The following is a 27,351-nucleotide window of genomic DNA, read 5'->3' on the forward strand; positions in this document are numbered from 1 at the left end:
AATGAAAATAAATAAAATATACTTGTTCCAGAAGTGTTTGTAATTTTCTGACATGAAACAAGCCACTTATAGGCCTTTTTAGATCGTTTTTGTTTTTAAAGCCAGCACATTTTCCAGTCTGTTTTAAATTAAATATTCGGAGACTTCTCAGTCTCGCCCCACCCCCCACCCCCATATCAAAGCCCTATGGCAAGCAGATCCCTATATATGAGGGTAACCACAAAAAGGAATTCACAGCCTACCTAGCAATAGTTGTTCTGGATGGTCTGGTCTGGGCAGAGGGTCTGCTGCCTGCTTCCTCCTTCCTTCCTTCCTTCCTTGCTTGGGGCCTACTTGAGTTCAGGCTTCAGGGAGGCCTACTCGGAGGCCTCTCTGGAAGCCCTGCCCACCCGCTGATCAGCTGAGAGGCGGGGAGAGAAGAGCTCTGCAGTTTGCAGGCCTTGCCGATCCTAGGCCTCTTTGCCAATCAGCCGGAGCTAGAGGCAAGTGGCTGAGGGGCCCTGGGGCTGGGCAGGTGGGCAATGGGGTGGGCGTGGCAGGGACTGGTATGGCGCCCCCACCTCAATGGCGCCCGGGGCATGTGCCCCCCCGCCCCCCCCCAGTTACGCCTATGAATGTAAGCATGTTCCACTCCAGACTAGAGTTTAAAGTATGCTCTGTTGTAATACAGTACCAGCCATCTCTCAGTAGGTGTCACTGTTTGTACCACTAACAGCACATTTAGTGACAAAATAAATGCATCACAGAAGAAACAAAATGTCTCTTGAAACATATCCATCCTCCATTAATTATCTGCCAGGGAGAGAGTGTGACTGCATAGCTTTTATGCCAACAAGCAACCATGGGGATGGAAAGAAGCCAGAGCAGATCGACTATATGCTAACCCCTCATTGAAAAAAGAACATTCCAAAAAGCATTTCATGCTATTTGAATTTGTTAACAGGATGGATCCAAGGCATTTTGGTACCAGAAGTGGAAAATCCAACCCATGCCCCTATATTAACATAGACCAAAACACACCAGGGATTTCTCCTGCACAAGCCCTATTGAAATGAATAGTAACTGTGCAAGAGCACTACTATTTCATTGGACTTGTGTAGGAGAATGCCTTGGTGGGTTGTGTCCTATGGGTTGTGTTTCCAATATATGCTGCCCATAATAGCACCCAAAGTCTTCTGTCTGAAGCAGCCACTTCACTTTGCCACATGGTAGGACCAATATTGGGTTTGAACAGAAACTATCCAAGATCCACATAGGATTAAGGACAAGGGAAACTCAGGTGAGCCTTTATGCAAACCTGCCTTCGTATATTACAGCCATTAAAACAGATTTGTAGCTGTGATGATACGGCCAAAGCGGTGTACAAAAGACTGTCTCCAGCTTCACCCACATACAGACACCAAAACCAAGACTCTTCAGTTTCACATTGACTTTCTTTTTTATTAACGCCAACTTGTTTTAATTTTTCCTTTTGTTTTCTTTTTAAAACAATAGCACAAAAATGTGTTTCAGGGAAGCAGTTTGACAGCTATTATCTGATGACCTTCTGAAAATAACAGTTAAAGCCACACCAAGTATGAATTCCTTTTTTAAAAGGTACTAAAAAAGGGGGGGGGGACTGTAAACGTTTGTGGGAGGAGTGGTGTCAGGTTTGAAGTCTGGTTAGCAGGAACATGCTACTCTGGTAAGCAACTGATGGCACACAACTTAGAATTTCATCATCATGCCAGCTAGCACAAGTTTAAGGCTTCTGAATCAAATTACCATCAAACACCACCAAAAGAAGGAGGGATGAAAAGCTGCAGTTACAAGGAATTTAGGGCAGTGTTTTGGTTTTTCAACAAGGTGAATCTTTTAGACAAACTACAGTGTTATGCATAAAGGGGGCCAGCCCTTAAGGTGGCACAGAAGGATCCAGTCACAGTACTCAATCTTATTTGCATGCAGTGGGAGGGTAAATGTTAAAGAAAGAGAGAAAAGGGTGGCATGAATTCTTCTCTTTTTTGTTTTTAATGTGGCTGAGAAAGATGTTTCCATACATTTTTTTAATATCTAAGAAGGACCATCAGCAAATTAAACCAAAAGGAGGAAGAGAGGGGGAAAAAGACACAGGACATTTTATTTCTCCCCCACACTCCCCCGAAAGATAACAAGACAAGGGATCGGGAAGGGCAGGATTCTTACAAGCCTTCAAATTTGAACCAAGATTACGGGATATCTCCCCCAAAACCCCAACTCAGCACTACACACTAGGTGATGCCAAGATGTCTTTCGTAATTGAACCATTCCACACAACACGCACGTTTTATAGCTATCTTGTAGCGTGCTCTCTGCAGTGCACAGAGGCATTAACCCATTCCTGCCCTCAACTTGCCACAGAATTCAACTCGCCTAGAAACCTCTGGTTTCCTTGCTTTTTTAGAAAAAGGAAGAGGGATGGTTAAAAAAATCGTTCTTCAGTTAAAGTGTAAGGGGTGTGTGTTAAATATTTTAACCACTGACAAGGCTTAAGGAAGTTTCACAGTTTTGTTATGCTCTATTTTATTACTATTATATTTACAGGGTTGTGGTTTGTTTGTTTTTTGCTGAATTGATAATTTTTTTTTAATAGGATTTAGTTCTGGAGTGTGAGCAGGAACCAGTTAACTACATTCATTGTCCAATCCCCATTGGTTTGAGAAAAGACTCCAATTTCCTTGGCGTATGATTCAGCTGTCGGGTAGCAGCTCCTTCTCCTCACACCGAGGCAGTTGGGCCACAGCGGTTGGGATGCCCGGGGTGGGTGAGGGTGGGCTCACACAGCAGTTGGTGAGGCCTTACGCTCCAGGAGGTACTGGTGGACATTTTCAGCATCGCGCTTCAGCCATGCAGCATTCAACAGGATATTTTCACAGCACTGTTGGATAGTGCGCTCGGCTGATGGAGCTGGGTGACTCTCAAAGAACACCTATGGAACAAAACAACAGCCTTGGAGTGCCACATCTGAAGACATTTTAAGAAGGATTGCCTCTCAATCAGATAACCTCAATTTCATAGTCTACAAGAGGATTTTTTTAAAAAACAAAAGATTTTTGGCATGGCACAAACTACAAAAAGAGTGACTACTGGGTTTGGCATGCATGTTGAGACATACCACCTAGAGAGGATGCCTATCATTGTCAGTTAAAAACGCTTTTGCAAGCACCCTTGCCTGAATTGTCTCTGACATTTCCATGTTGCGCAATGACAGAATAAACTATAGTCCCTGGAGAAGAACCAGGTGTTATGCTATGTGTAGCTTTTAGACCTGCATCCATCTATAGGCCCAGATAATTTATGCAATAAAGTTGCCCTTCTACTTATCCAATTATTCAGGCAAATGACAAAAATACAATAAAGCAATTAACACAGACTAAGACTGATCCATCAGTCTCAAAACATTTCAATTACTGTACATAGCAAAAGTTCTAAAGGCTCTCTAATTTGAACATAAAATGGTGGTTTTCACTGTATAAACTAGTTGACCTGATAAGGACAAAAAGGTATAATTCTCAACCCTATTATAGCACCTGGTTTCTCAATACACAGCTCCACATCTCAAATGAGGCCTACAAATCTCTGTTCTCCATCCCCCCAAACAATTGCCATTACTCCCATATCTTTCCAAACTGACATATGTTTATTTCCTGGCATTATTTCAAAGACTTGTGGTTAAACCCCATCTTAAACCCCATGATGTGCAACCATCACTAATGTGGCAAGACAGTCTAATCCTCCACACAGTTTGAATAAGGGCCTCAGACTGTATGCCAAGTACCCCAAACTATGCTCATCATGATATGCTACCTAATTCCTGAAGAAGATCAATTCTCCTTATACCAAATATGCCTAGAATTGACAGCCCTTTTTTAGGGCAAAAGTTTGTAATGATTACGATTTCCAATACGTGTTTGCTTGGGAGTTTGCCCTACTCTCATAAAAATGATAAAATGTTCTAAGGGTAAAGGTGTGCTGTTTGTGTCGACTCCTGGCGACAACAGAGCCCTGTGGTTGTCTTTGGGAGAATACAGGAGGAGGTTTACCATTGCCATCTCCTTGCGCAGTATGAGATGATGCTCAGCATCTTCTTATATCGCTGCTGCCCAATATAGGTGTTTCTCATAGTCTGGGAAGCATACCAGCAGGGATTCGAACTGGCAATCTCTGGCTGCTAGTCAAGTAATTTCCCCACTGCGCCATTAAAGGTAAAGTGTGCCGTCAAGCTGGTGGCTTTAAAATGTACTACACTGGGTTTTTTTGCACACTTTGTTTCATCATTATGCAAAGTGCACTGGCCAAAAAATGTGAGCTATGGGGAAAAGGCTCTGGGATACTTACTCTGAAACACAGCACTATTATCAAAAATGGTCAGCACAGGGAGAAATGAAAGGAGCTTATGTACAGATGAAACTCGGAAAATTAGAATATCGTGCAAAAGTCCATTAATTTCAGTAATGCAAATTAAAAGGTGAAACTGATATATGAGACAGACACATTACATGCAAAGCGAGATAAGTCAAGCCTTAATTTGTTATAATTGTGATGATCATGGCGTACAGCTCATGAAAACCCCAAATCCACAATCCCAGAAAATTAGAATATTACATGGAACCAAGAAGACAAGGATTGTAGAATAGAACAATATCGGACCTCTGAAAAGTATACAGTGTACTGTGCTTGATTGGCCAGCAAACTCGCCTGACCTGACCCCATAGAGAATCTATGGGGCATTGCCAAGAGAAGGATGAGAGACATGAGACCAAACAATGCAGAAGAGCTGAAGGCCGCTAATGAAACATCCTGGTCTTTCATAACACCTCATCAGTGCCACAGGCTGATAGCATCCATGCCACGCCGCATTGAGGCAGTAATTGCTGCAAAAGGGGCCCAAACCAAGTACTGAATACATATGCATGCTTATACTTTTCAGAGGTCCGTTATTGTTCTTATACTTTTCAGAGGTCCGATATTCTACAATCCTTGTCTTCTTGGTTCCATGTAATATTCTAATTTTCTGGGATTGTGGATTTGGGGTTTTCATGAGCTGTACGATCATCACAATTATAACAAATTAAGGCTTGACTTATCTCGCTTTGCATGTAATGCCTCTGTCTCATATATCAGTTTCACCTTTTAATTTGCATTACTGAAATTAATGGACTTTTGCACGATATTCTAATTTTCTGAGTTTCACCTGTACATATCATTCCTTCACTGAAATCTAACACCAACGGCCCTTGCAATGCCAGCAATCATCACACAGACCAAACTGTATTACCTTAACCTCTGCAGCCATTTTGTCAATTGCAAACCCATCCACCGATAGCTGGGGGAAGAAAAAGCAGAGTGCATAGTAAATCAGGAGAGTTAGTTTTAAGTACCCCATGTTTTCAATGACTGCTGCAATCAAGACTTCATACAAACCTTTATTAGCCTGGATATTAAGAAGCCCCCCTGGTAGCGATTATAGAGCTCCTCCCAGTTGTCTCTGACGAACTTCCAGGCAGCTTTTCTGCCCTGCTTACTGCCTCCAGCCACTCCGCCAATGACAGATACTGTGTCCTGGGGACGTACCTCTTCCTGTAAATAGAATAAGGATGTGCGGTAATTCAGGTAACCTGGAACTTGCAAAATAAACTCCATGAATTCGAGAGATGCTGTTATGATATGCTATTTCAGCCTGGTCTATTTGGATGGGCTAGGACTGGTTTTCAAACATTCTGGTTACATAGAAACTTTCCCACACCAATTTATTTACCGCTGCAAGTTGCAAAGGAACCTGGGAAGAGTTTCAGAACACACCCTGAATTCATGTCAGTGCTGGCCAAGTCACTTGGGTCTCACCATGTACAGTGTGAACAGAGACTGCAGCCTAGAAACACACCCAACATTCCCTAATGGCTGCACAGTGCAGAGGCAGCCAGTAATCTGTAGTGGTGGGCAAGACGGCTTTTAGAGAAGCTTGTCTACCATTGCCGATCTGTGATTGCCGATCTGTGATCACAATAAGCATGAGGTTTGAAAAGTTTGAAAAGTGAAGTTAGAACTTGTCTGTCTATTACTTGCACATAAATCTTGTAGACTGAGCAGTATTTAGATATAGGAGCTTATAATGACTGCAAGTATTCTGAAGTCTTAGTATTACAAAGATTTTCATGATGCGTTCTCTTGGGCAGTCAATTTTTTTTTAACTTTCAGCAGCCATATGGGAGGGAAATGCATAAAGCGAAAGTGGACAAGCTGGAGAGAATGAATGCTGCTGCAATCCCAGAAGCGGGTCTAAATCATTAACACTATGGGCAGAAAAACAGGTTGCTCACCTGTCTCTATTGATCTGGTAGAGATCCATCAATAACCATAAGAATGGGTAATATGCCAGCGCTGGATCCTCTCAATAGCATGCCACAGCTTGTCGAGGCAAAGGAGCTTTGCCCCCTTGCCTACACCGTGCTATTTAAAGGCAGGTTAGATACCACATTCCTCAGTTCTTGGACAACCGCCACGGAGGATGATCATCTAGAATCAGGTGAGATCTGGATCGTGATCCGTTGCATTCATAACATTGGGTTCTGCGCCTGCGCAGTGACCTCACGGACTGATTAGCTAGCTCCTCGCGCCGCCCCTAATTGCCATGCATGAGATTGTGCTCTCCCTATCCTTGGCAGTTGGGGCGTGTCTCTTTCAGTTTCTGTTTGACCGCCGTTGCATCAACACCTCGGACTGTTTAGCTCCTCGGATAGTTAGTGTTTTGGTTACAGACTAGGAATGGATTAGGATGAACAATATGTTTTGATTATTGGACTGTATTCGGATTTGTGTTATTGGATTACCCTTCTGAAGAAAGCATAAAACTGAACATTTCCGCTGGACAAGGTGAACGGCTGAGGCTATGTTGACCAAGGACAAGCCCAAGACAACTTTTAAACGCTGCTCAGAGTGTAGAACTAAGTTACCCTCCACTGACACGCATGATTCCTGCTTGTTATGCATGGGGGAGCAGCACAACCCGGCGAGTTGTAAGATTTGCTCGTCTTTTTCAAAACAAACTTTGAAGAACCGAGCACTACGATTGCGAGCGGCGCTTTATGATGATACGCTCCGGCCGTTGACACCTAGACCCTCGACCTCGACGTTGCGGCCCCTTTAAATGTCGACCTCAGCGTCGGGCACTGTTTCGCAGCCGACCAGTACGGTGTCGAGCGGAGATGCTCCTGCAGTGGACCCTGCCGCTAGGCAGTCTAAAGCCACCTTGCCAAGGGAGTTCAAGAAGCCGGGAGACGTGGGGAATAAGCACCACCGTCATAAGCGACATAAGCACAACTCGTTGACAGACGATGAGCAGGAGACTTCGCCTCCTCGGAAACGGACAAAGAAGACTAGAGTCCATAGTCAAACCCCATCTCCATTGGCACTCCAATCGGATTGTGAGGGCTGGGACTCCACGGGATCGACCACTTCGACGCTGTGGATCTCGATGTCGATGGAAAGCCCAAGCTTGCTGCATGCTGGTTCGATGCTGATGGCTGTTCCGCAGGAGCCGAGTGCTGCACCCCCACTTTCGGTGTCGAAGCCGGACTCGGTGTCAGGTGCGCAGGACTTTTTGATGTCAATGCCGGGCTCGGTGTTGAGAATACAAGATGCTTCGACGTCGATGCCGGACTTGGTGTCGAGGTCGGCGTCGAGAGCACAGGACGTGTCGATGTCGAACCCAGGCTCGGTGTCGAGAGATGCTTCAACACAGAGAAATATGGAGGCATCGGGCACAAGACCTCTTCTGCAGCGCCAGGTAGCGATGGAGCTAACCCCTGCGCATACCCTGCTGGTGTCTCCTGCTGTGACTCCGAGACAGGAGTACAGGACTGAGGACTACCTTGATTTTGGGGAGGATGCCGCGGAGAGAGGAACTGCAGCGGGTTCCAGAGCGAGAACGGACTTGCTGGCTCTCTTAGACTCCACTGATAGTACACCGACTGAATCGACATTTCATGGGTTCTCTGGAGTTGTCACTGACCAGGGTGCCAGGGGTTTGTCGGTGTCGCCCCAACATGTGCCGCTACATTTGCCTGCTCTACTAAGACCAGTACAACGTGTTTCGGCGGCCACAAGTCCAATGCAGGCGCAGAGGCCACCGATGATGGATAGGGCAACGCTAACTGGCCCGTCTCTGTTATTTGTACGCCCTCCTGCTACGTATTTTGCCCGTCCGGCCACGTCACAGTTCGGCCACGTGTGTGGTTTCTCACACACTCCACCAGTAGTTTATCTGGCAGACTACACCGAATACAAAATCTGGAAGGTGCAGCAGCAGTCAGGGGCCGTGACGAGCCGGACTACGGTGCCTGCACCTGAGCCTGTGCCCAGGGTGATGAATGCGACCGCACCACCGGTATGACAGCAGCAGAAGGTGCCGGTCGCACCTATCGAGGTGCCGGATTCGGGAGATGCAGATTCTTCTGATACGTCTGGGTCTGACGAGGATGACCCTTCGATCCTGGATGAGCCTCTAGATCCGGAGCTACCATCTGATGTGCCCCCACACATGTCAGTTTCGCCCACTGAAGAATTGAAAGCATACCATATTCAAATTCGAGAAATGGCGGAGGCATTAGGACTTGAGTTGAAACAACCGGAGTTAGACTTAAAGGACCCTGTTTACAACATGATGGTGCGTGCCAAGGTAGTGCACCCAGTGTCTCTGCCTATGCTACCAGCTATAACAAAAGCAGCGCAAACAGCCTGGGAAGTATTGCAGACGTCGACAGCTACTTCTCGAAAACTAGAGGGACTGTATCGGGTGCAGGAGGATGACAATGGCTACCTCATGAAGCACCCGATACCGAACTCATTAGTTGTAGAGTGCGCCTCTACCAAAGGAGGGCAACGTCATTCTACACCCAATGACAAGGAGGGCAGAAAGCTTGATGTGCTAGGCCGGAAGGCCTATGCTACGTCTAGTTTGGCGATTAAAATTGCCAATTACTCTGCGTGCTTGGCATGCTATGGACACCACATTTGGGATACGCTATTTCAGCACTCGGCTACGATGTTGCCGGAAGAATTTCATGAAAATTTTAAAAAGACTTATGAGAAAGTGACAGTGGTTACGAGGCATCTATTGAGCATGTTTAAACATACAGCGGAGACGGAGTCTCGGGCAATGACCACTGCGATAACTCTACGTCGCCATGCGTGGCTGCGTTCTACAAATTTGCAGCAAGACATGCGTGATAAGGTGGAACATCTACCTTTTGATGGCAAAGGGCTCTTTGCCGAGGCTACGGATTCGACCATGTAGTCTTGGAAGTAGTCAAAATTCACGGCAAAGACGTTCATGGCGGCTGTAGGAGGCCAGTCATCAAGAAACCGCACATACGGGCGGCAGCAAGGCCGGTCTACCTACAGACAAGATAAAAGGGACTACAAGAGGCAGTACAAACCTTTCCAACGGAATAAGCCTTATACCCAACGCCAGAGAGGTCAAAAACAAGGCAAGGACCAGCAGAAGCAGTCTCTTTGATGGGACAGTCTATCCACCTCCTATACCAATGACACCACAAGCTATGGAGCCCAAGGCCCACAACATCGGCCTTGTGCAAGTCAGCAAATCCATCAAGCTGGCAAGCCATGCCCAAGCGTGGCACCATATAACATCAGACCAGTGGGTCTTAAAGATCATAAGGTCTGGCTATGCGATAGAGTTCAAAGCTCTGCCACCCTTTCAGGGGATAACGTATACCAGGCCAACCCAGGTACTGATGGAAGAGGTACAGGTGTTGTTGGAGAAGCATTCGATCGTACCAGTGAGGTGGATGGACAGGATGCGGGGGTTTTATTCCCGCTACTTTCAAATTCCCAAGAAGGATGGGGGGATAAGAGCTATTATGGACCTGAGAAGGCTGAATTAATATGTGGACACAAGAAAATTCAGAATGATAACACTGCAGGGCATTTTACACCTTCTGGTGCAAGAAGAATGGGCCGTCACCCTGGACTTGAAGGATGCCTATTTTCATGTAGGCATTCGCAAAGAACACCGCAAGTACCTAAGATTCACCATAGGAAATACAGCATACCAGTATGTGGTGTTGCCATTCGGCCTTTCCACGGCACCACGGGTGTTCACCAAGGTTATGGCACTGGTTGTGGTGTTCTTAAGAACCAGGGGGATAGTAATTTATCCTTACTTGGACGACTGGCTTGTGGTCAGCGACAAAAGAGAAGAGTTACTTTTGCAAGTCCAGTATGTACTCAATCTGTTGAGGGACTTAGGAATCACGGTGAACCTAAAGAAATCCAGATTAGAGCCCCGACGATGGGTCGACTACATAGGTGCAGTTTTAGACATGCAGGAAAAAAGGGCTTACCTACCGGAATCCAGATACATACAGGTCCGGGATCTTATTCATCTGTTTCGACAACAGCCAACTCAGAGGGCAGTATCGATACAGAGACTCCTGGGTCTCATGGCATCGTGCAATGCGACGGTTTACTATACTCGGCTGCATATGCGAACGCTACAGACTTGGTTTCTGAAGGCCTTCCGCCTGAATCGCGACACTCAGCACATGTGGCTTACGCTCCCGAGGGCAGTGCTGAGTTCCTTACAGTGGTGGACGGTTCCAACCAATCTACTGTCAGGTGTGCCTTACCAACCGTTTACTCCCACTTGCAGTGTGACAACCGACGCCTCCCTACAGGATTGGGGAGCACATTGTCAACACCATCAGATACAAGGACGGTGGTCAAGTCGTCAGGGGAGGAGGCACATAAATTACCTGGAGCTTCTTGCTGTGTTTTTCGCCCTGAAGGCTTTTCAACAGTTATTGCAGGGGCAAGTTGTGCAAATTCACTTGGACAATACCACGGCACTGCGTACCTAAACAAACGGGGGTACAGTGTCTCTGTTGCTATGCACGCTGAGTCAAGACATTTGGACGTGGTGCATAGCTCGAAACATAACTCTAATGGCGTTACACATAAAAGGAGTGGACAATATACAGGTGGATGGTCTCAGCAGGTCGCTGCTGTGCAACCAGCAGCACGAATGGGAGGTGAATATGGACTATCTAAGGGCCCTGTTCAACGAATGGGGTTGGCCGACTGTAGATCTGTTTGCGACGGCTGCAAACGTGAAGTGTCCCACATATTGCTCATGTGCCGGTGTAGGCGTGAATTCACAAGGGGACGCATTTCAATTCCGATGGACCAGAAGCCTTTTTTATCTGTTTCCGCCACAGCCACTGCTATCGAAGGTAAGTAATATCACAGTTGCTCAGAGATGCCACGAGGGCCATCTTGATAATGCCATGGTGGCCCAAACAACAATGGTTCTCGGCAGTGCTGCGTATGTTGAACGGGAACTACCACAGGTTTCCCAACCGGCCGGACTTGTTGACACAGAACTCCGGGGCGCTGCGCCACCCCCAAGTAGAAACACTACAGCTGACAGCGTGGCGCATAGGCTACTAAAGCGAATACCGCTAAATAATAGGAAGAGGTCAACACGCCTCAATTATAGCAGTGAGTGGAGACGTTTTAAGCTATATGCCAAGAAGCATGATTTCTTCCCGAAGAAGGCAACTGTAACACAGATATTGTTGTATATGACAACCCTTAAGATGACGTGTCTGGCAAATGCATCCTTGAGGGTTCATTTGTCAGCGATCTCATCGGAGCATAGGGGTTGGGGCAAATCTACGGTGTTTACCCATCCCGAGTGCAAAAAATTCCTCAAAGGCTTAAATAATCTGTTTCCGCCAATTCGGCGCCCACAACAACAGTGAGATTTAACATTGGTGCTGCAGGCAATGACTCAACGACCGTTTGAGCCCCTAGCGACAGCTTCCTTGCGTCTGCAGACGTTAAAAACTGCCTTCCTGATAACGATCACAACAGCGCGGAGAGTGAGTGAATTAGCTGCTCTCAGGATGGACCGGCCATTCATGCAAATCTACCCACATAAGGTCACTCTCCGTTTGGATCCAAGATTTCGCCCCAAGGTGACAACGGATTTCCACATCAATGCGGATATAATTCTTCCAACTTTTTTTCAGAACCCAGAGTCTAGCGTTGAAAAGGATATGCATGCTCTGGATGTGCAGAGAGCGCTCTTGTACTACCTGGCTGCCACATGGCATATTCGACGCACTAAGAAACTGTTTGTCCTATACAGGGGGACCTCAAAGGGTAGGCCGGTCTCCCGCCAAAGATTGGCGCAATGGGTCGTACAGGCGATAAAACTTGCCTATACTGTTCACAGCAAGATACCTCCGGGAACGGTTACTGCACATGCTGCAAGGGCCTACGCAGCTTCGGCGGCAGATTTAGCAGGCGTGCCAATGAGGGATATCTGCAAGACAGCGACCTGGTCGTCAATTCAGCCCTTCATACGACATTATGCTCTGGATCTTCGACAAACGAAAGAGGAGAGTTTGGGCGTGGCGTACTGAAGCGGGTCCTGCCATGAATGCTACCCACCACCAGGGTACCAGCTGACTAATCACCCAATGTTATGAATGCAATGGATCACGATCCAGATAAACAGGTTGCTTACCTGTAACTGATGATATGGAGGTGATCCGTTGTATTCATAAGATCCGCCCGAACCTCCCCACGATGTAGAGCAGGACATGGTGGATTCAGAACATCAAGTAAATAACTGGCGGTCCACCAGAAACTGAAAGAGACACGCCCCAACTGCCAAGGATAGGAAGAGCATGATCTCGTGTATGGCAGTTAGGGGCGGCGCGAGGAGCTAGCTAATCGGTCCGTGAGGTCACTGCGCAGGCACAGAACCCAATGTTATGAATACAACAGATCACCTCCAGATCATCAGTTACAGGTAAGCAACCTGTTTTTCTTCACTGAAGGAGAATAGCATGCACACTCAATACTCACATAGCATAGCACTACTGCAGAGGGATGGTTTGGGAGGGTCTTATGGATATAGACGGATCTCTACGAGATCAATAGTTATAGGTGAGCAACCTGTTTATCTGGGTCGAGATCCATAAGAATGGGTATTTAGCTAGCTCCCAATGGAGGAGGGTGCAGGAGTCACTATCCTAACACCTGCTTCAAAATGCTTTTCCCAAAGCTCGCCTCAGCAGCAGAGCGTACATCTATGGCATAATGCTTGATGAAAGTTAACTCTGTGGACCAAGTTGCTGCTTTACAGATGTCCATGAAGGTTACCCCCGATAAGTGTGCCCCTGAAGAAGCATAGGCATGGGCAGATTGGGCCTTGATTGCTTCAGGTGGTTGAACATTCTGTGTCTTGTAGGTTAGCAGGATAAGCTCAACTAGCCATCTGGACATTCTTTGTCTGGAAATGCTGGAGCCTCACATAGAGCCCCTATATGCTACAAACAGATGCTTGGTGGATCTGAAGTCCTTAGTGCGATCCAGGTAATATAAAAGTGCACTCTGCACATCCAAGGAGTGCATTGCACATTCTAAAGGGGTAGATGGATCCCTGAAGAATGTAGGGAGAACAATGTCCTGGTTGAAGTGGAAGTCAGAGACCACTTTGGGTAGAAAGTCTGTGTCCATATGTATTAGCACTTTATCCAGATAAATTCTGGTGTATGGCGAATCTATCTTCAAAGCTGTCAATTCACTGACATGTTTAGCTGTAGTTATGGCCAGTAAGAAGACAGTTTTCAAAGTTACTAGTTTGAGGAGGGCAGAACTCATTGGTTCAAATGGATCCTCTGTCCAAGTTATTTATTATTATTTTATTTATCGTATTTTTACACCGCCCAAAACTTACATCTCTGGGCGGTTTACAACAAGATTAAAAAGTAAAACATGAATTAAAAACAAAAACAAAACAAAACAAAATTTAAAAGCAAGAAATCTAAAACATAATTTAAAATTTTAAAACAATATTCTAAAAACAACATTCAAAACAATATCAGTTAAAAGCCTGAGTGAAGAAAGGCGTCTTTAAGGACTTTTTATAGGATGTCAGAGATGGGGAGGCTCTTATTTCACTAGGGAGCACATTCCAAAGCCTCGGGGCCTCAACGGAGAAGGCCCGTCCCTGAGCAGCCACCAGACGAGCCGGTGGCAAATGCAGACGGACCTCTCCTGATGATCTCAATGGGCAGTGGGGTTCATTACGAAGAAGCCGTTCTCTTAAAAACCAAGGGCCCAAGCTGTTTAGGGCTTTATAGGTTATGACCAACACCTTGTATTTTGCCTGGAAACATATTGGCAGCGAGTGTAACTCCTTCAATGGGGGAGTAATATGGTCTCTCCTAGATGTCCCAGAGACTAGCCTGGCTGCCACATTCTGGACCAACTGTAGTTTCCAGACTACTTACAAGGGCAGCCTCACATAGAGCGCATTGCAGTAATCCAGTCTGGAGGTTACCAGCAGATGTACCACTGTTTTGAGGTCGTCTAACTCAAGAAATGGACGCAGCTGGCGTATCAGCCAAAGCTGATAGAAGGCACTTCTGGCCACTGTCTCAACCTGGGACACCAAGGAGAGACTTGGATCCAGAAGCACCCCTAGATTGCGTACCTGTTCCTTCTGGGGAAGTGTGACCCCATCCAGAACAGGCAGATCAAAATAGTCTCTCGAGTTCTGACCCCGCACAATGAGTACCTCCGTCTTATCTGGATTCAGTCTCAGTTTGTTATCCCTCGTCCAGCCCATTACCGACTCCAGGTGGGCATTTAGGGAGATTATGCCCTCTCCCGATGATGCTGACATGGAGAAATAGATTTGGGTGGCATCAGCATATGGATAGCACCCTGCACCAAATCTCCTGATGATCTCTCCCAGCGGTCTCATGTAGATGTTAAACAACATCAGAGACAATACGGAGCCCTGAGGAACACCATACAAAAGTTCAGATTTTGAAGAACAGCAGTCTCCAAGGAACACCATCTGGAACCTGCCCAAGAGGTAGGAGTGGAACCACTGCAAAGCAGTGCCTCCCACCCCCAACCCCCTCAGATGCTCCAGAAGGATACTATGGTCGATAGTATCAAAAGCTGCCGAGAGGTCCAAAAGGACCAACGAGTCACACTTCCTCTGTCAACTGCCAGTTGGAGATCATCCATCAGACCGACCAAGGCAGTCTCCACCCCATAGCCAACCCAGAAGCCAGTTTGAAATGGGTCTAGATAATCCGTTTCCTCCAAAACTGTCTGGAGCTGGGAGGCCACCACCACCTCAATTACCTTGCCCAGCCACGGAAGTTTGGAGACAGGCCTGTAGTCAGTTACTCAGCTCTGAGGGATCCAAGGTAGGCTTCTTTAGAAGTGGTCTAATAATTGCCTCCTTAAGACTAGGAGGCATCCTACCTTCCCTCAGAGATGCATTTATGATCTCTATCAGGCCTTCTACAACAACCTCCCTGCTACATCGAACAAACCATATCGGGCAAGGGTCAAGAGAACAGGTGGTGGGCCGAACTGTTCCAATCAGCTTGTCCACATCCTCAGAAGTCACAAACTAGAACCGATCCAGCCTAACCACATAAGAGGAGTCACTGGATACCTCTGCATCAGATACTTAAGTAAGTGCGGAGACAAAATCCAAGTCAGCCCGAATACGAGAGATTTCCCCCACAAAGAATTCATTAAACACATCACAGCGGGTAATAGATGGTTCCAAATTCTGATTCAAGGGAGGAGGGACACATACTAGCCCTCTCACAACCCTGAACAACTCCGCTGGACACAGACTTGTGGATGCAATACAGGCAGAAAAGAAACGCTTCTTTGCCACACGTATCGCCTAAGCATAGGTCTTCAAATGAGCTCTATGTTGCAATCTGTCAGATTCAAGCCGAGTCTTTCTCTACCTGCACTCTAGTCATCTGCCTCGCCACTTCAGCCCCCGTAGTTCTTCTGTATACCAAGGGGCCAGTTTTGAAGCGGGTCGGAGAGGACGCTTAGGAGCAATCATGTCTACCACCCCAGTGAGTTTGTTGTTCCAATTCTCCACCAGGACATCAACAGGATCGCTGGCAGAGCCAACACTGAATCCCTCCAAGGCTTCTTGAAATCCTAAGTTGAAAGGACCAAATATATGCTCCATGGTTTGATGGGTGTGCGGACAGGTGGATACAAATTCATAAGGCCTGTAAGGAAAGCTTTACTGTCTGAGTGTGAAAAGAGTCTTTCCATCATAGCCCAGAAGTTTTGAAGATAGTGCTGCTAGATGCACCTTTAGAGACACATTAGCCAATCCTTTCAATTTTAGATCAGTTAGGTAGAGGAGCACATCCCTGATTGTGGCCTGGTCAGTTTGAAAACCATGCCTCCTTGGATAGAATTTGAAGTGGAGCCATTTGCCCCTGTAATTATGTCTGGTGGAAGACTTCTTTTGGTTAAGAAGGATCTTGCTCAAAAGCTGATTTGCCATGCTGTTAGGGCAGAGTGTGAGAATGCCTGGATGCAGTATGCTGCCATTGTCTTTTGTTAGGATATCTACCTCTTGTGGTAGTCTTTGGTACTGGTTCCCTGACAGTTTGAGTACCTGTGGAACCCATGGTTGTCTTGGCCTCCATGGAGTCACCAGGATACACATGTAGGAGGAGTCAGAAGGCAGGCAACCACTCGGCTGATCAGTGGTTGCAGCACAGGATCTCCTGCTGCCAGTCCAGCTGGAAGGCGTCCCCCAGTGATTGTGGGCCGTATCTTGCCCTGGAGCAGAAACGAGTGCACTTTGTGTTCTCCGAGGTGGCAAAGAGATCTATAGTCGGCCGTATCCAACTCATGAAGAGAGATGTAATGTATTCTGTCCTGATTTCCCATTCATGCTGTTGATGCTATGGGGAAATGCGACTTAGGTTATCTACCAGGATGTTGTCTAGGCCCTTTACGTGTATGGTCATCGGACAGACTTGATGCTGGATACATCAATGCTATAATTGTAGGCTGAGTGAACAAAAACTTCAAGATACTATCCCTCCCTGATGGCTGATGTAGGCCAGGGCCGTGGTATTATTTAACTGCACCTGTCCAACTTTTTCCTGTAGAAGTGGTAGGAAGGCTTTCACTGTTTTGAAGACAGCCAGAAGCTCCAGGTAACTGATATGTAATTGTTTTTGTTGAAGGGTCCACTTGCCTTGTATCTAATGTACTCCATAGTGGACCTCTGAAAAGGAGCCCCTTCCAACAGATTCCTGCCCATCGACCACCAGGTAAGTGAGCATAGAATTTGATCTGGGATCATTTGACATTGGTCTTGATGATCCACATTTGGGCAGAAGACAAACAGAAACCAAAGTTGCAACTTGCATATCTTTAACCGGGCATATTGTAACACTTTGTTGAAGGATGCCATCAGACCTAGGAATCTTTGAGTGAGTCGGGCCAGTTGAGATGGATGTTGCTGGAAGCGGAGAACCAGGTGATTTCCTACTGCAAGCCTCAGATAATTTCTGTGTTGTGTCCTGATGCCATTGTGGAAATATGAGTCTTTGAGATCCAGCGTCACAAGCCAGTTATCTTGGTATAGAAGAGGTAGGATCTCTTGTAACGCTATCATGCAGAATTTCCTCACATGGACAAATTTGTTCAGGTGATGTAGATCCATGATAGGTCGTATGCAACCATCTCTCTTTGGGATCAAGTAGTATCAAGAGTAAAACCCCTTCTGTCTGTGCGCCCCTTGTACCGAGGCAATAGCCCCTTTGGCTAATAGCTCCTTCACTTCCTCTAATAATGCCTGGGAGGGTTGAGTGAACCTCATCCCTGTAAATTTCGGGATTGTTCTGAACTCCATGGCATAGCCTGAAGATAGGATCTTCAGGACACAGCAGTCTGATGTTACGTGGTGCCATGCAGGGGTACAGCGTGCCAGCTTGATGTTGATCGCTGGCAGGAGAATAGAGTTTGTGAGACTGGTGTTTCTTACTTGCCAAGATGTTGTGGCCCCCAGTGGTGGAAAAAAGAAGGTGACAGCGGGTGGGTCTGAACCTTAAAGTTGTTTCTGAGGCTCAGTCTGCTTTGTACCCTGGGGTTGGTTTGAATTCCCCTTGCTGTGGAGAGGTCATTTGGATAGACATGATATTTGGAGCTGTAGGATGAAGTAGATGTAGTGAAAGTTTTGGCAGTGAATTTTTATTTTTTTCATTTTCTCCATGGTGGAGTCTGTGTCCTTGCTGAAGAGGCCCTTACTGTCTAAAGGTAAGCCTTCTATTTTGTTCTTCATGTCACCCTGTATATTGGTAGAGCAAAGCCAGGCGTGCCTCTGCAGTAAGATTGCAGCAGCCAAGGAACGTGATCCTGACTCTGCCAGGTGTTTTGCAATTCTCAACAGCTAGCGAGTAAGTGCTGCTGTTTTGTTCAATGTTGGCTGGAACTTTTTTTATTTTTATTTTTCTGGGGAGAGGATGTCCAGATCATTTTGAAGTGCCTCCCATATGCCATGGTTATATTTGGCAATGCAAGCTGAATAATTCACAATCTTTATGGATAGGCATGAGGTGGAGTAGATTTTTCTCCCCAAATATCAATCTCCCCCCTTCTTTGTCAGCAGGTGTAGTGCGACGATGACCTGTCTTAGAAGACGAGGTGGCGCAGTCGATGACCAGAGAGTTTGGAGAGGAATATTTTAGAAGGTACTCATCTTTTTCCTATATCCAATACAAACTTTCTAGTCGTTTAGAAGTGGGGGGTTCAAGTATGGATCACCTCCCGCACATAGTTTTGCAGCCCTAGAAATGGCCGGGAGGACTGGAAGCATCACAGGTCGAGACTGAGATTTTATCATGAAATTGTAAACAGGGTCATCTATAGTGGCTAGCTCAGACTTGAGGTCAAGTCCCAGAGCTGCTGCTATCTCCCTCACCTGATGGTGATAGGCCTTTATTTCTTCATTAGGTGAAACATGTGTGGCTGGAGATACATCATTAGGGGGATAGGCTAAATCCTCTGATTCATCAGGGTTGGATTTGAAGTCTGAAGAGCCATGATGTTCAGAAGATAAGTGTGTAGGTGATGGTGGTACATTCGTCTGAGTTTCAATGGTAACCTTTTCTTGTGGCATTGGAATAGGTACGCTCTGTCACCCCATATCAGTGTCTTTGACCATAGTCTGAGAAGTCATATTCACCAAGTGCTTCATAGGGGAACATAGGAAGCTGCCATATACTGAGTCAGACCATTGGTCTATCTAGCTCAGTATTGTCTACACAGACTGGCAGCAGCTTCTCCAAGGTTGCAGACAGGAATCTCTCTCTCAGCCCTATCTTGGAGAAGCCAGGTAGGGAACTTGGAACCTTCTGTTCTTCCCAGAGCAACTCCATCCCGAGGGGAATATCTTACGGTGCTCACATTCAAATGCAACCAGGGTGGATGCTGCTTATCTGAGGGCCAGTCATGCTTGCTACCACAAGACCAGCTCTCCTCTCTTCAAGAGGAGCCAGGCAACTGTTTGTGTCACAACTGAAAAACTGTGTACAGTGGGTTTCACTGCTAAGGCTGGGCCCTCAACTCCCACTAGAGTTTGGACAGTCTGAACTGGAGTCATTGCAGGTGCCAGAGGTAAGACAGACTTTGACTGCAAGAATCTCCAGGGTTAGTCTTCTTGAAAATTATAAATTAAGCCAGGGGATTTGGTCCCCATAGTCGCCAAAGCAAGAGTTGCCCCTGCAGTGGATGAAATGTGTGACTCCACATGAATGCCATGAAGATGGGCCTGCCAAATGGGCAATAGACAGAGCACATGGTGTTAGAGTGCGTAGGTCTGGAGGGAAACCTTTGAACGTCGATGTCAAATGAGTACTTGTCTCAGAGTCTAGTATGGAGAGCAAGGTGTGGGCTGTGGTCAGATCCACTAACGTCTCCCTGTCCTCTTCCTCAACATCAAATGTCAGTATCAGGGTTTAGCATAGTTGAGTCACCAATCTCAGTGCCGACAACACTGGAGTATGCAAGGTGGAAATCGGACCTTGTACAGTTAGTGTCAATAGTAGGCATGTTGACATCAAAGGAGATTTTCAGTGTTGAATAGGTGCTGACGGGGCCAAAGAGTTGACTGGAGTCGGGGCTGGAAATAGAGAACAGGCCCTCAATGTCAACTGTCTCAGTGTCGAAGGTTGGTTGACATAGAGTGGATTTTCTGATGCTAGTCGCGTATCCTTTATCAATACCAAGGTTTTCAATGTCCATCGGTGGCGATCGATCTTGACAGCTGCTGCCAAGGATTTTGGTAGCAAGCTTAGTAGACCTGACAGGGACGGCATTCTCTTTCGTCAAATCCAGAGTCTTTGACTTCTTTGGTCATGGAGAAGGCGAACAGGTATCTGACTTCGGATGCTTTTCCTTTGACTTTGAATGCTTCGATGTTGATGTTGCGGTCAACTCTGATGGAGCCTTTGGGCTTCTAACAGCGGTTGATGTTGATGGGCATATTGATTTTGAGGAAGACTGCTTACGAGAATGCTGGGTCCTTAAAAGCTGATGTCAAAGTTGCAGGGTGGGGTTTTCCAGGCATCGACAGGCTTAACACCTTGTCATAAATGGCGGCACGCAGCCGCAAAGCCTGATTTGTTTGTGTTTGCTTGGAAAACAACAAGCATATCTTGCACGAGGCGACATTGTGCTCCTCTCTTAAGCAGATCAGGCATAAATCGTGGAGATCTTTTGAAGGGAGCTTGGCATTACAGCCAGTACACCTTTTGAAAGTCTGTTTCTCTTCAGCCATGTTGGGATATCCAATTCATAGTTTAAGTCCATTCCAAACAAGTCGTATTAATGCCAACAAAGTCTGGAAGCCATTCCAAACCAAATACCAAAATTAACAGTCAGTGTGTGTGTGTGTGTTTTTAACTAGATGAACTCACGCAAAGAACTTTACCGATGAGGAGTGACAGCCCGAGGACTCAACACAACAGCGGCTGGAAAAGAACTGAAGAACATGGCGCCAGGCCCGCCTTTAAATAGCACACTGTAGGCATGGGTGCAGAGCTTGGTCTCTTCGAAGAGCTGTGGCATGCCACCGCGAGGGTCCTGAGCAGAAGCATTACCAATTCTTATAGATCTCAACAGATCTCAGTCCAGATCTAGACATGACAACCAACACGGTGTTTCTGCCAGAAGTGGCAGCCCTGTGCCAAATTTCCCTCCTCTCCCTGTAACAAATGGTTCTAGAAACCACACTGCAAGTTTCCCCACCTGCCCATCCCCCTCAGTGGTCCTTCTAATTTTTTTCATCTCTGTGCGGAATGAGTTTTGTTCTGGGCAGCAGTATCAAGGCAGTGTGTGTGCACGTGCATTCAGTGTCGGGCCTTCCTGATTCAACTTGAGTGGAATCTAAAATTAACTGAGTGTGCGGACATGCGCATGCCCTAGAGGGAACACTGGCAGGGATATAAATGCCTTTATGATATAACATAATGCACTCCCATAACTATATATTATGGGGAAGGGCAGGGGTGGAGAGTTGCTTTCAGTGGAGAGTTGCTTTCAGTGGCAATCCATCTCATTCCAATCTGTATTGCTTACATAGAATGGAGCACAGAATCTGGTTCTTGCCTATTTTTACCTATTCATACCTCCTTTTTTCCTAACAGCAAAAGGTTATTTTCACATTGTTCAGCCGTAAATATTTCACTTTTATAATATACACATTTCAGCAGAGATGTAATTACAACTATTCTTCTCTGATATATGTGTGCCCGCCACTTCCAGTTTTATGCTGTCTGGGGCAGCAAGAGGGTGTATAGACACCCCATGCCAGCAGTTTTTGAAGCAGCACTGGAGGGGAAAGTGCGGCAGGGGAGGTAAGGGCACTCTCCCCGTGCCTTAAAGCGACCCCCGCTCCATGTCCGAGAGCGGGATTTCTGAACTGGTTTGGCATTCTAGGAATAGAAGGCTGAACCGGTTTGTGCACATCGCTATGTTGAACAAGAGAGGATGGAGGATGTTCCTTGTGAAAAGGAACCAGTTTTTCTGTACAGCAGAATGAAAGTAGTTACATTCTACTCCTAAGCAACCCAGCCCTTTTCTTTCAGGCAACCAAAACACCGAGGTATCTTCAAAACTATTTCAGGTCACAGGTGAACCAGACAGCAGCAAGGACATATCCAGCAGTAAAGCAGTGGTAGAAATCCTCTCCCCCCCCCTTTAGTGCAACAGGTTTAGTTTACAGGATTACAGAGGAAGATTTCAACTTGTGGGGCCCAATTCTGAGAAAAGGCAAGGGGGCTGGAACAAGGAAGTCAATGGTTGGAGAGCTACCTTGAACTCCCTGGGGCTCTTACTGCTTTATCACTGCTGCCCACTCCACCTTATCAGGCTCATGAGAAGGGTCAACAATGCTGTCAGCCCCTCTCTGGTATCTCAAAATGTTTTAAGGCTCTACCTAAGCTTATGAGATCACCCAGCACTGAGTGTGAGTGTGAATGCCTGGCCCAATATGAACCAAATTGGATACAGTTGTAGGGACACCTCAGCGGCATAGTTTGTGATGATGTAATCCACCCAATTCAAGATGGCAAACACATGAATGTTTGAGGCACAAGGCAAACAGATTTGGACCAAATTTTGTACAATTGTTGGGATACTTCAAAGGCAGAATTTGTGATGAAGTCATCCATCCCAATTCAAGATGGTGGATGTGTACATGTTTGAGGCACAACTGGGCTAACTTGTGAACTGCCTAACCGATTTGGATCAAATTTAGTTCAATTATAGGGACAGTGAAAAGAAAGTGAGCAGCTTAGTTTTTACTGGAACTTCTTGTTAAGCTTGAATTTGCAGCTGTAGGGACTAGATTAAGTTTAATGAACACAATTTTTCAAAATGGTACCAGATCAGCTCCCTGCTTGTGCAACTGCCAAAGTTCAGAATACACACAACCAAATAAGGTCCATCCAATTACTCACTGAAAGTGCAAATGTGAGAACTTTCTGTATTAATTCTGGCTGAGATATGGCACCAAGTACACGCTCTATTCGGTTCTTCTCTTCCTGCATATCAGCTTGCTTGTGGAGCTGCAAGGAACCAAGAAAAGAGTAAGTGACATTAGACCTTCCTTCTTGCCATGGGTTTCAGAAGCAGACATCCTCTGCTCTAAGCTAGAGCCAGTTAAAATGAGAAACCTGGCATATGGTATGCTTGCAAACCAGCTCAGTCTCTGGGAGCACAGCCAATGGGTAAGCCACACAGGAATATTTAGCACTTAGTGCAGTGGGGGTCAAACAGAGGCCACACTTCCAAGTAATTGTGCATTTGGTTTGGCAAGAACAGTGCCACTAGGTGGCACCCTAGTTCCACACAAAAATCAAACAGAATTTCCAGATCTGCAGACCTATCAACATTTTATTGCACAACTAGTATTATCTCTTTTTAAATATACGGTATCCCTGATCATGCTCTTTATATTGGTGTAACACATCTCTTAGATGGAAGCTCTTCCCCAGGGCATAGTACAGCTGTAGAAGGTACTGGAAAAGCCACTTGGAATGATCAGGAGGATGATTAATCTTTGTACTAATACATGCTGAATCAGGTGGAGTTTTTTAAGATTCAAGAAAAGGCATGGAATGGGGGAAAGAACCTGACTAAAAAGCTGTGTGGTATGGTGAATGTGAAGTAGGAAAAATTCACTCTTGCAAGATCTTTGCATCATCCCTTAAAACTGGTAAGGCAGCAAGTTTAAGATGTAGATACTTAAAAAAAACCAACCAGCACACATTCTGTGGAATTAGTTGCCACAGGATGTTGCGATGGCCACTAGCATAAATGGGAAAATACTGAAAACTACTTTTCAGTACCACCGAACGAAGAACCTCCACAGATGAAACAGCATCCAGAAGAGACTCCTTGAGCTGCATTTCTTTCACACCGCTTAATTTTTAGAGGCATTAATACAGTTCAGACTACTTGTAGAGGTAATTTTCAAACTGTATGGAAGCCGTCGCTGATGGAGAAACTTGTAGCTTATGGGTTCTCTTTTAGTACCCTGGTTGCTATGGGTTATGAACAGGCTAAGTTAACTCTCAAGCAGCATATTTTGGATGTTCAAAGGCAAAATAATTTAAATATAGCCCCTAGTCATATTAAGGCTTGGACACTTTCTTATAACAATGGTTTAGCTGATTATCTTGCTGCCATTACAATTACTAAATATCAGAGAGCGTTTTCAACGGTGCAATTCACTGTCTTACCATCTGTGCTATTGGAGGGCAGCTTTCAGAAAACTCCCTGTAATGAGTGCATATGTCCTTGTGATGTAAGAACTACTGAAACAGTGGAGCATGTTTTTTTATATTGTATTTTTTATTGTGAGCTCCAAAATATTCTAATTGCTCCCCCTTTAATAAATCTGCCAGGATGTTCAGATGATTTTTATGTTTTATTTCTCCTATGAGATCAGCAGCCAGTAATTACTTATAATGTTGCTAAATATTGTGCTGCAGCATGCTGAATTCACCATGAATTAACAGCTCCTTCTATTCTGTGATTGGATCATTTCAGTAATTTAGAAATATATAGGTAGTAGTTTTAGTAATTAAGTAATTCTATGTACCAGATTGATGTGTGTTTCTGCAATTGTCTTGTATTTTTACTCTGGTGGTCATAGACCATAATAAAGAATTGACTGACTATTGTAGAAAACTATCAACAAGATTAGTGTTTCCCAAAATGTGTGCTGTGCTGACTTGCTCTGAGTCAACTCCAAAAGTTTGAACTCTTCATTTTTGGGAACTGACATGCTACCTTAGGGTTATTTGTGCCCAGCAGCAATGCTGGAGTAAGGAAGGAGTAAATACAAACTGCAGGGTGGCTTTGCAGCACCAGCAAAAAAGAGTGCATCTGTGTTGGGGGTTGGGTAGTGTGGCTTAAAAAAAAAAATTAAGTGTGCCTTTGGATGAAAACGTTTGGGCAAACTATGCACTAGATTATGATTTGTAACGGCCAAGGTCTCTCCAGTCTCATTATAAGAGACCTCTGGGCATTCAGCAAATATGCATAGGATGGAGTGTGGCATGGCAGCAAGCTCCACCCCATGCATGTTCTTGTCAAAGATCTGCAACATGTCTATGCATGTACAAATGTAGGCATGTCACACATATGCAACAGAATGTGCACAGGACCCACTGCCTGACACATGTATTCATTAAATGTGTGGATCCCAACCACTGTTCTCTCTTAACAGGGATTCCCAGATGTTGTTGACTACAACTCCCAGCATCCCCAGCTGCAATAGCCTGTGCTTGGGGATTATGCGAGTTGTAGTCAACAACATCTGGGAATCCCCGTTACAGGGAACACTGATCCCAACACCCCACTCCCTGAAAGTGGCTTCGTTCTTTCAATAATGTTCACATTTGCAGCAGTCATTTATCCTGCAGTCTTTTAATGCTGTGATTCCAGTTGCCCAGAAAAACAGTTTTGCAATACACTATCTCCATTCTAGGCTTTATTTATCCAAATTTCTGAAAACTGACCTCTTACCCAATTTGAATATTAACAGGATCAAATTCAAAGTAAGGATTTCAATTTTATAGAAGCATTAGACCCAAGTGCTTTGAAATCCCATTCATTCCAATGGGAGATGTTTAACACTTTGGGTTCTGCGCCTGCGCAGATCAGCTTCGGGTAGAATTCGTTAGCTCCTCGCAACGCCAGCAATCACCTGTCGCACGTGACTGTAGTAGCCTCTAGTGGCGGTTGGGCGTCTCTGCAATCAGTTTCTTGATGGCCGACATGGCCGTACGATGCTTCTGTTACAGTGGCTTGTCATTTCAGATGTGGGGACGGCAGGGAGGGCGTTATGAATGATGGAACCACTACCAGATCATCTGTTACAGGTAAGCAACCTGTTTAACTGGATAGTGGTTCAAGTTTCAAGCCAATGTTATCCAAAAAAATGCCAAGTCCAAAGAAGTATACTTAAGAGTTGTCAAAGTCCGTATCCAAAGTTCAGAAGTCCAAATAAACAAAAAACAAACTTTCTTCGAGGAGCAACTATCTCAGAGTACTGATCACAATGGCGGTCAGAAAGAAACTGATTGCAGAGACACCCAACCGCCACTAGAGGCTACTACAGTCATGTGCGACAGGCGGTTGCTGGCGTCGTGAGGAGCTAATGAATTCTACCCGAAGCTGATCTGCGCAGGCGCAGAACCCACTATTTATGGATGATGGAACCACTATCCAGATCTATGTGTTTAACACATTCTTAAACTTCTCCCCATCTCCAACTGGAGTATATAGAACTTAAAAGAGAAGATTCCTATAGCTGATTACTACTGTCTACATGAGTCAGAGCAAATGAAAAGCACATGTCATTAATACCGCACCAAATATGCAAGCCACCAATCTCTCTTTGCTCCTACCCATGCACATCAGGTTGATTAATGATGGAGTATTTCCCCCCTAGGTGTTTACATGCACAGCAATACAAGGAGCGCACTCACCTTTAGCATAGTGTCTAAAGTTGTACTGTCACCGTGCTTCAAAACTGTTACATATACCTGGAAAGGTAACATTACTAATTTTAAAACAGGACTCTGAAAAGTGATCTTCAAGAAGCCCTTGTCTCTAGATTTCACCCTCCGGAACTTCATCCACTGTCCCCTCTAATTCCTGTTAAGGAATTTCAGCACACCTTTGAAAGCATGTGAACTTGCACCATGCCATTAGTGTATTTTCTGCTTTTACAACTTAAAATGTTATGATACAAAATTCACCACCATGGGCTGGAAGATGGTGGGAAACTGCTCAATGAAACTTACTGGTCAGTCGTGAGGAGAGTGTGAAGGAGGCAGGTGACATATTCACTCAGCACTGTATAAAATACAAGGGTAGTACACAGGGTTTTGGGTGGGTGGGTGGGTTGGGGACACAATAGGCCGCCTCAAGAAAACAGAAAAGCAACCTACGGAACTTCTCAGATCAGCGGAGAGGATGTGCTTCCCTTCCACATGGTCCTTAAATCGGCGCCGAGCTTCTTCCAACGTCGCCTTATGGCCGGCTTTTCCTAGCTTGCCCAGAACTAAGCCCCTCAAAAGCGCATCTAGATGGCCTGATGGAAAACAAACAAATGAAAGAAGTTGTAGATTAGGAATAACAGCACTTCTGCACATGAACTTGTGAGATTATATAATCCTAGAATTAAAAAGGAATCCCAGAACTTAATTCAACCCCCATGACCTCAATTCAGATTTTCTGTTCGATCACAAGATGCTTGCTAGGTCCCAGAAACAGAACTCCCACATCTTGTTTTATTCCACCATTTAATTCTTACCAAAGCTCACAATAACCCTGAGAAGCTGAACACTAGGAATGCAAAAATATTTCAGATTCTTAAATACCAACATCAAAATGTCATGTTCTAGCTTTGCACAGGGCTTA

General features: G+C 45.6%; 1 protein-coding gene across 11 annotated transcripts in view; it reads right to left on the minus strand.

Annotated features, from left to right (window-relative positions):
• Positions 1-1,414: 1,414 nt before the first annotated feature.
• The window catches only part of NPEPPS (aminopeptidase puromycin sensitive), a 222,400-nt gene continuing 196,463 nt past the window's right edge, over positions 1,415-27,351 (minus strand). For all 11 annotated transcript variants that reach the window (XM_053262227.1, XM_053262232.1, XM_053262229.1 and 8 more), the window contains 6 exons: positions 26,880-27,022; positions 26,415-26,471; positions 22,875-22,982; positions 5,443-5,598; positions 5,297-5,344; positions 1,415-2,947 (listed from right to left, as the gene is read on the minus strand). In XM_053262227.1, coding sequence (XP_053118202.1) covers positions 2,795-2,947; positions 5,297-5,344; positions 5,443-5,598; positions 22,875-22,982; positions 26,415-26,471; positions 26,880-27,022 — 665 coding nt within the window. In that variant the 3' untranslated portion in view covers positions 1,415-2,794. The remainder of the gene's footprint in view (positions 2,948-5,296; positions 5,345-5,442; positions 5,599-22,874; positions 22,983-26,414; positions 26,472-26,879; positions 27,023-27,351) is intronic.

The sequence above is a fragment of the Hemicordylus capensis genome, chromosome 6, assembly GCF_027244095.1.
Source record: "Hemicordylus capensis ecotype Gifberg chromosome 6, rHemCap1.1.pri, whole genome shotgun sequence".
In the NCBI taxonomy this organism is placed as follows: Eukaryota; Metazoa; Chordata; class Lepidosauria; order Squamata; family Cordylidae; genus Hemicordylus; species Hemicordylus capensis.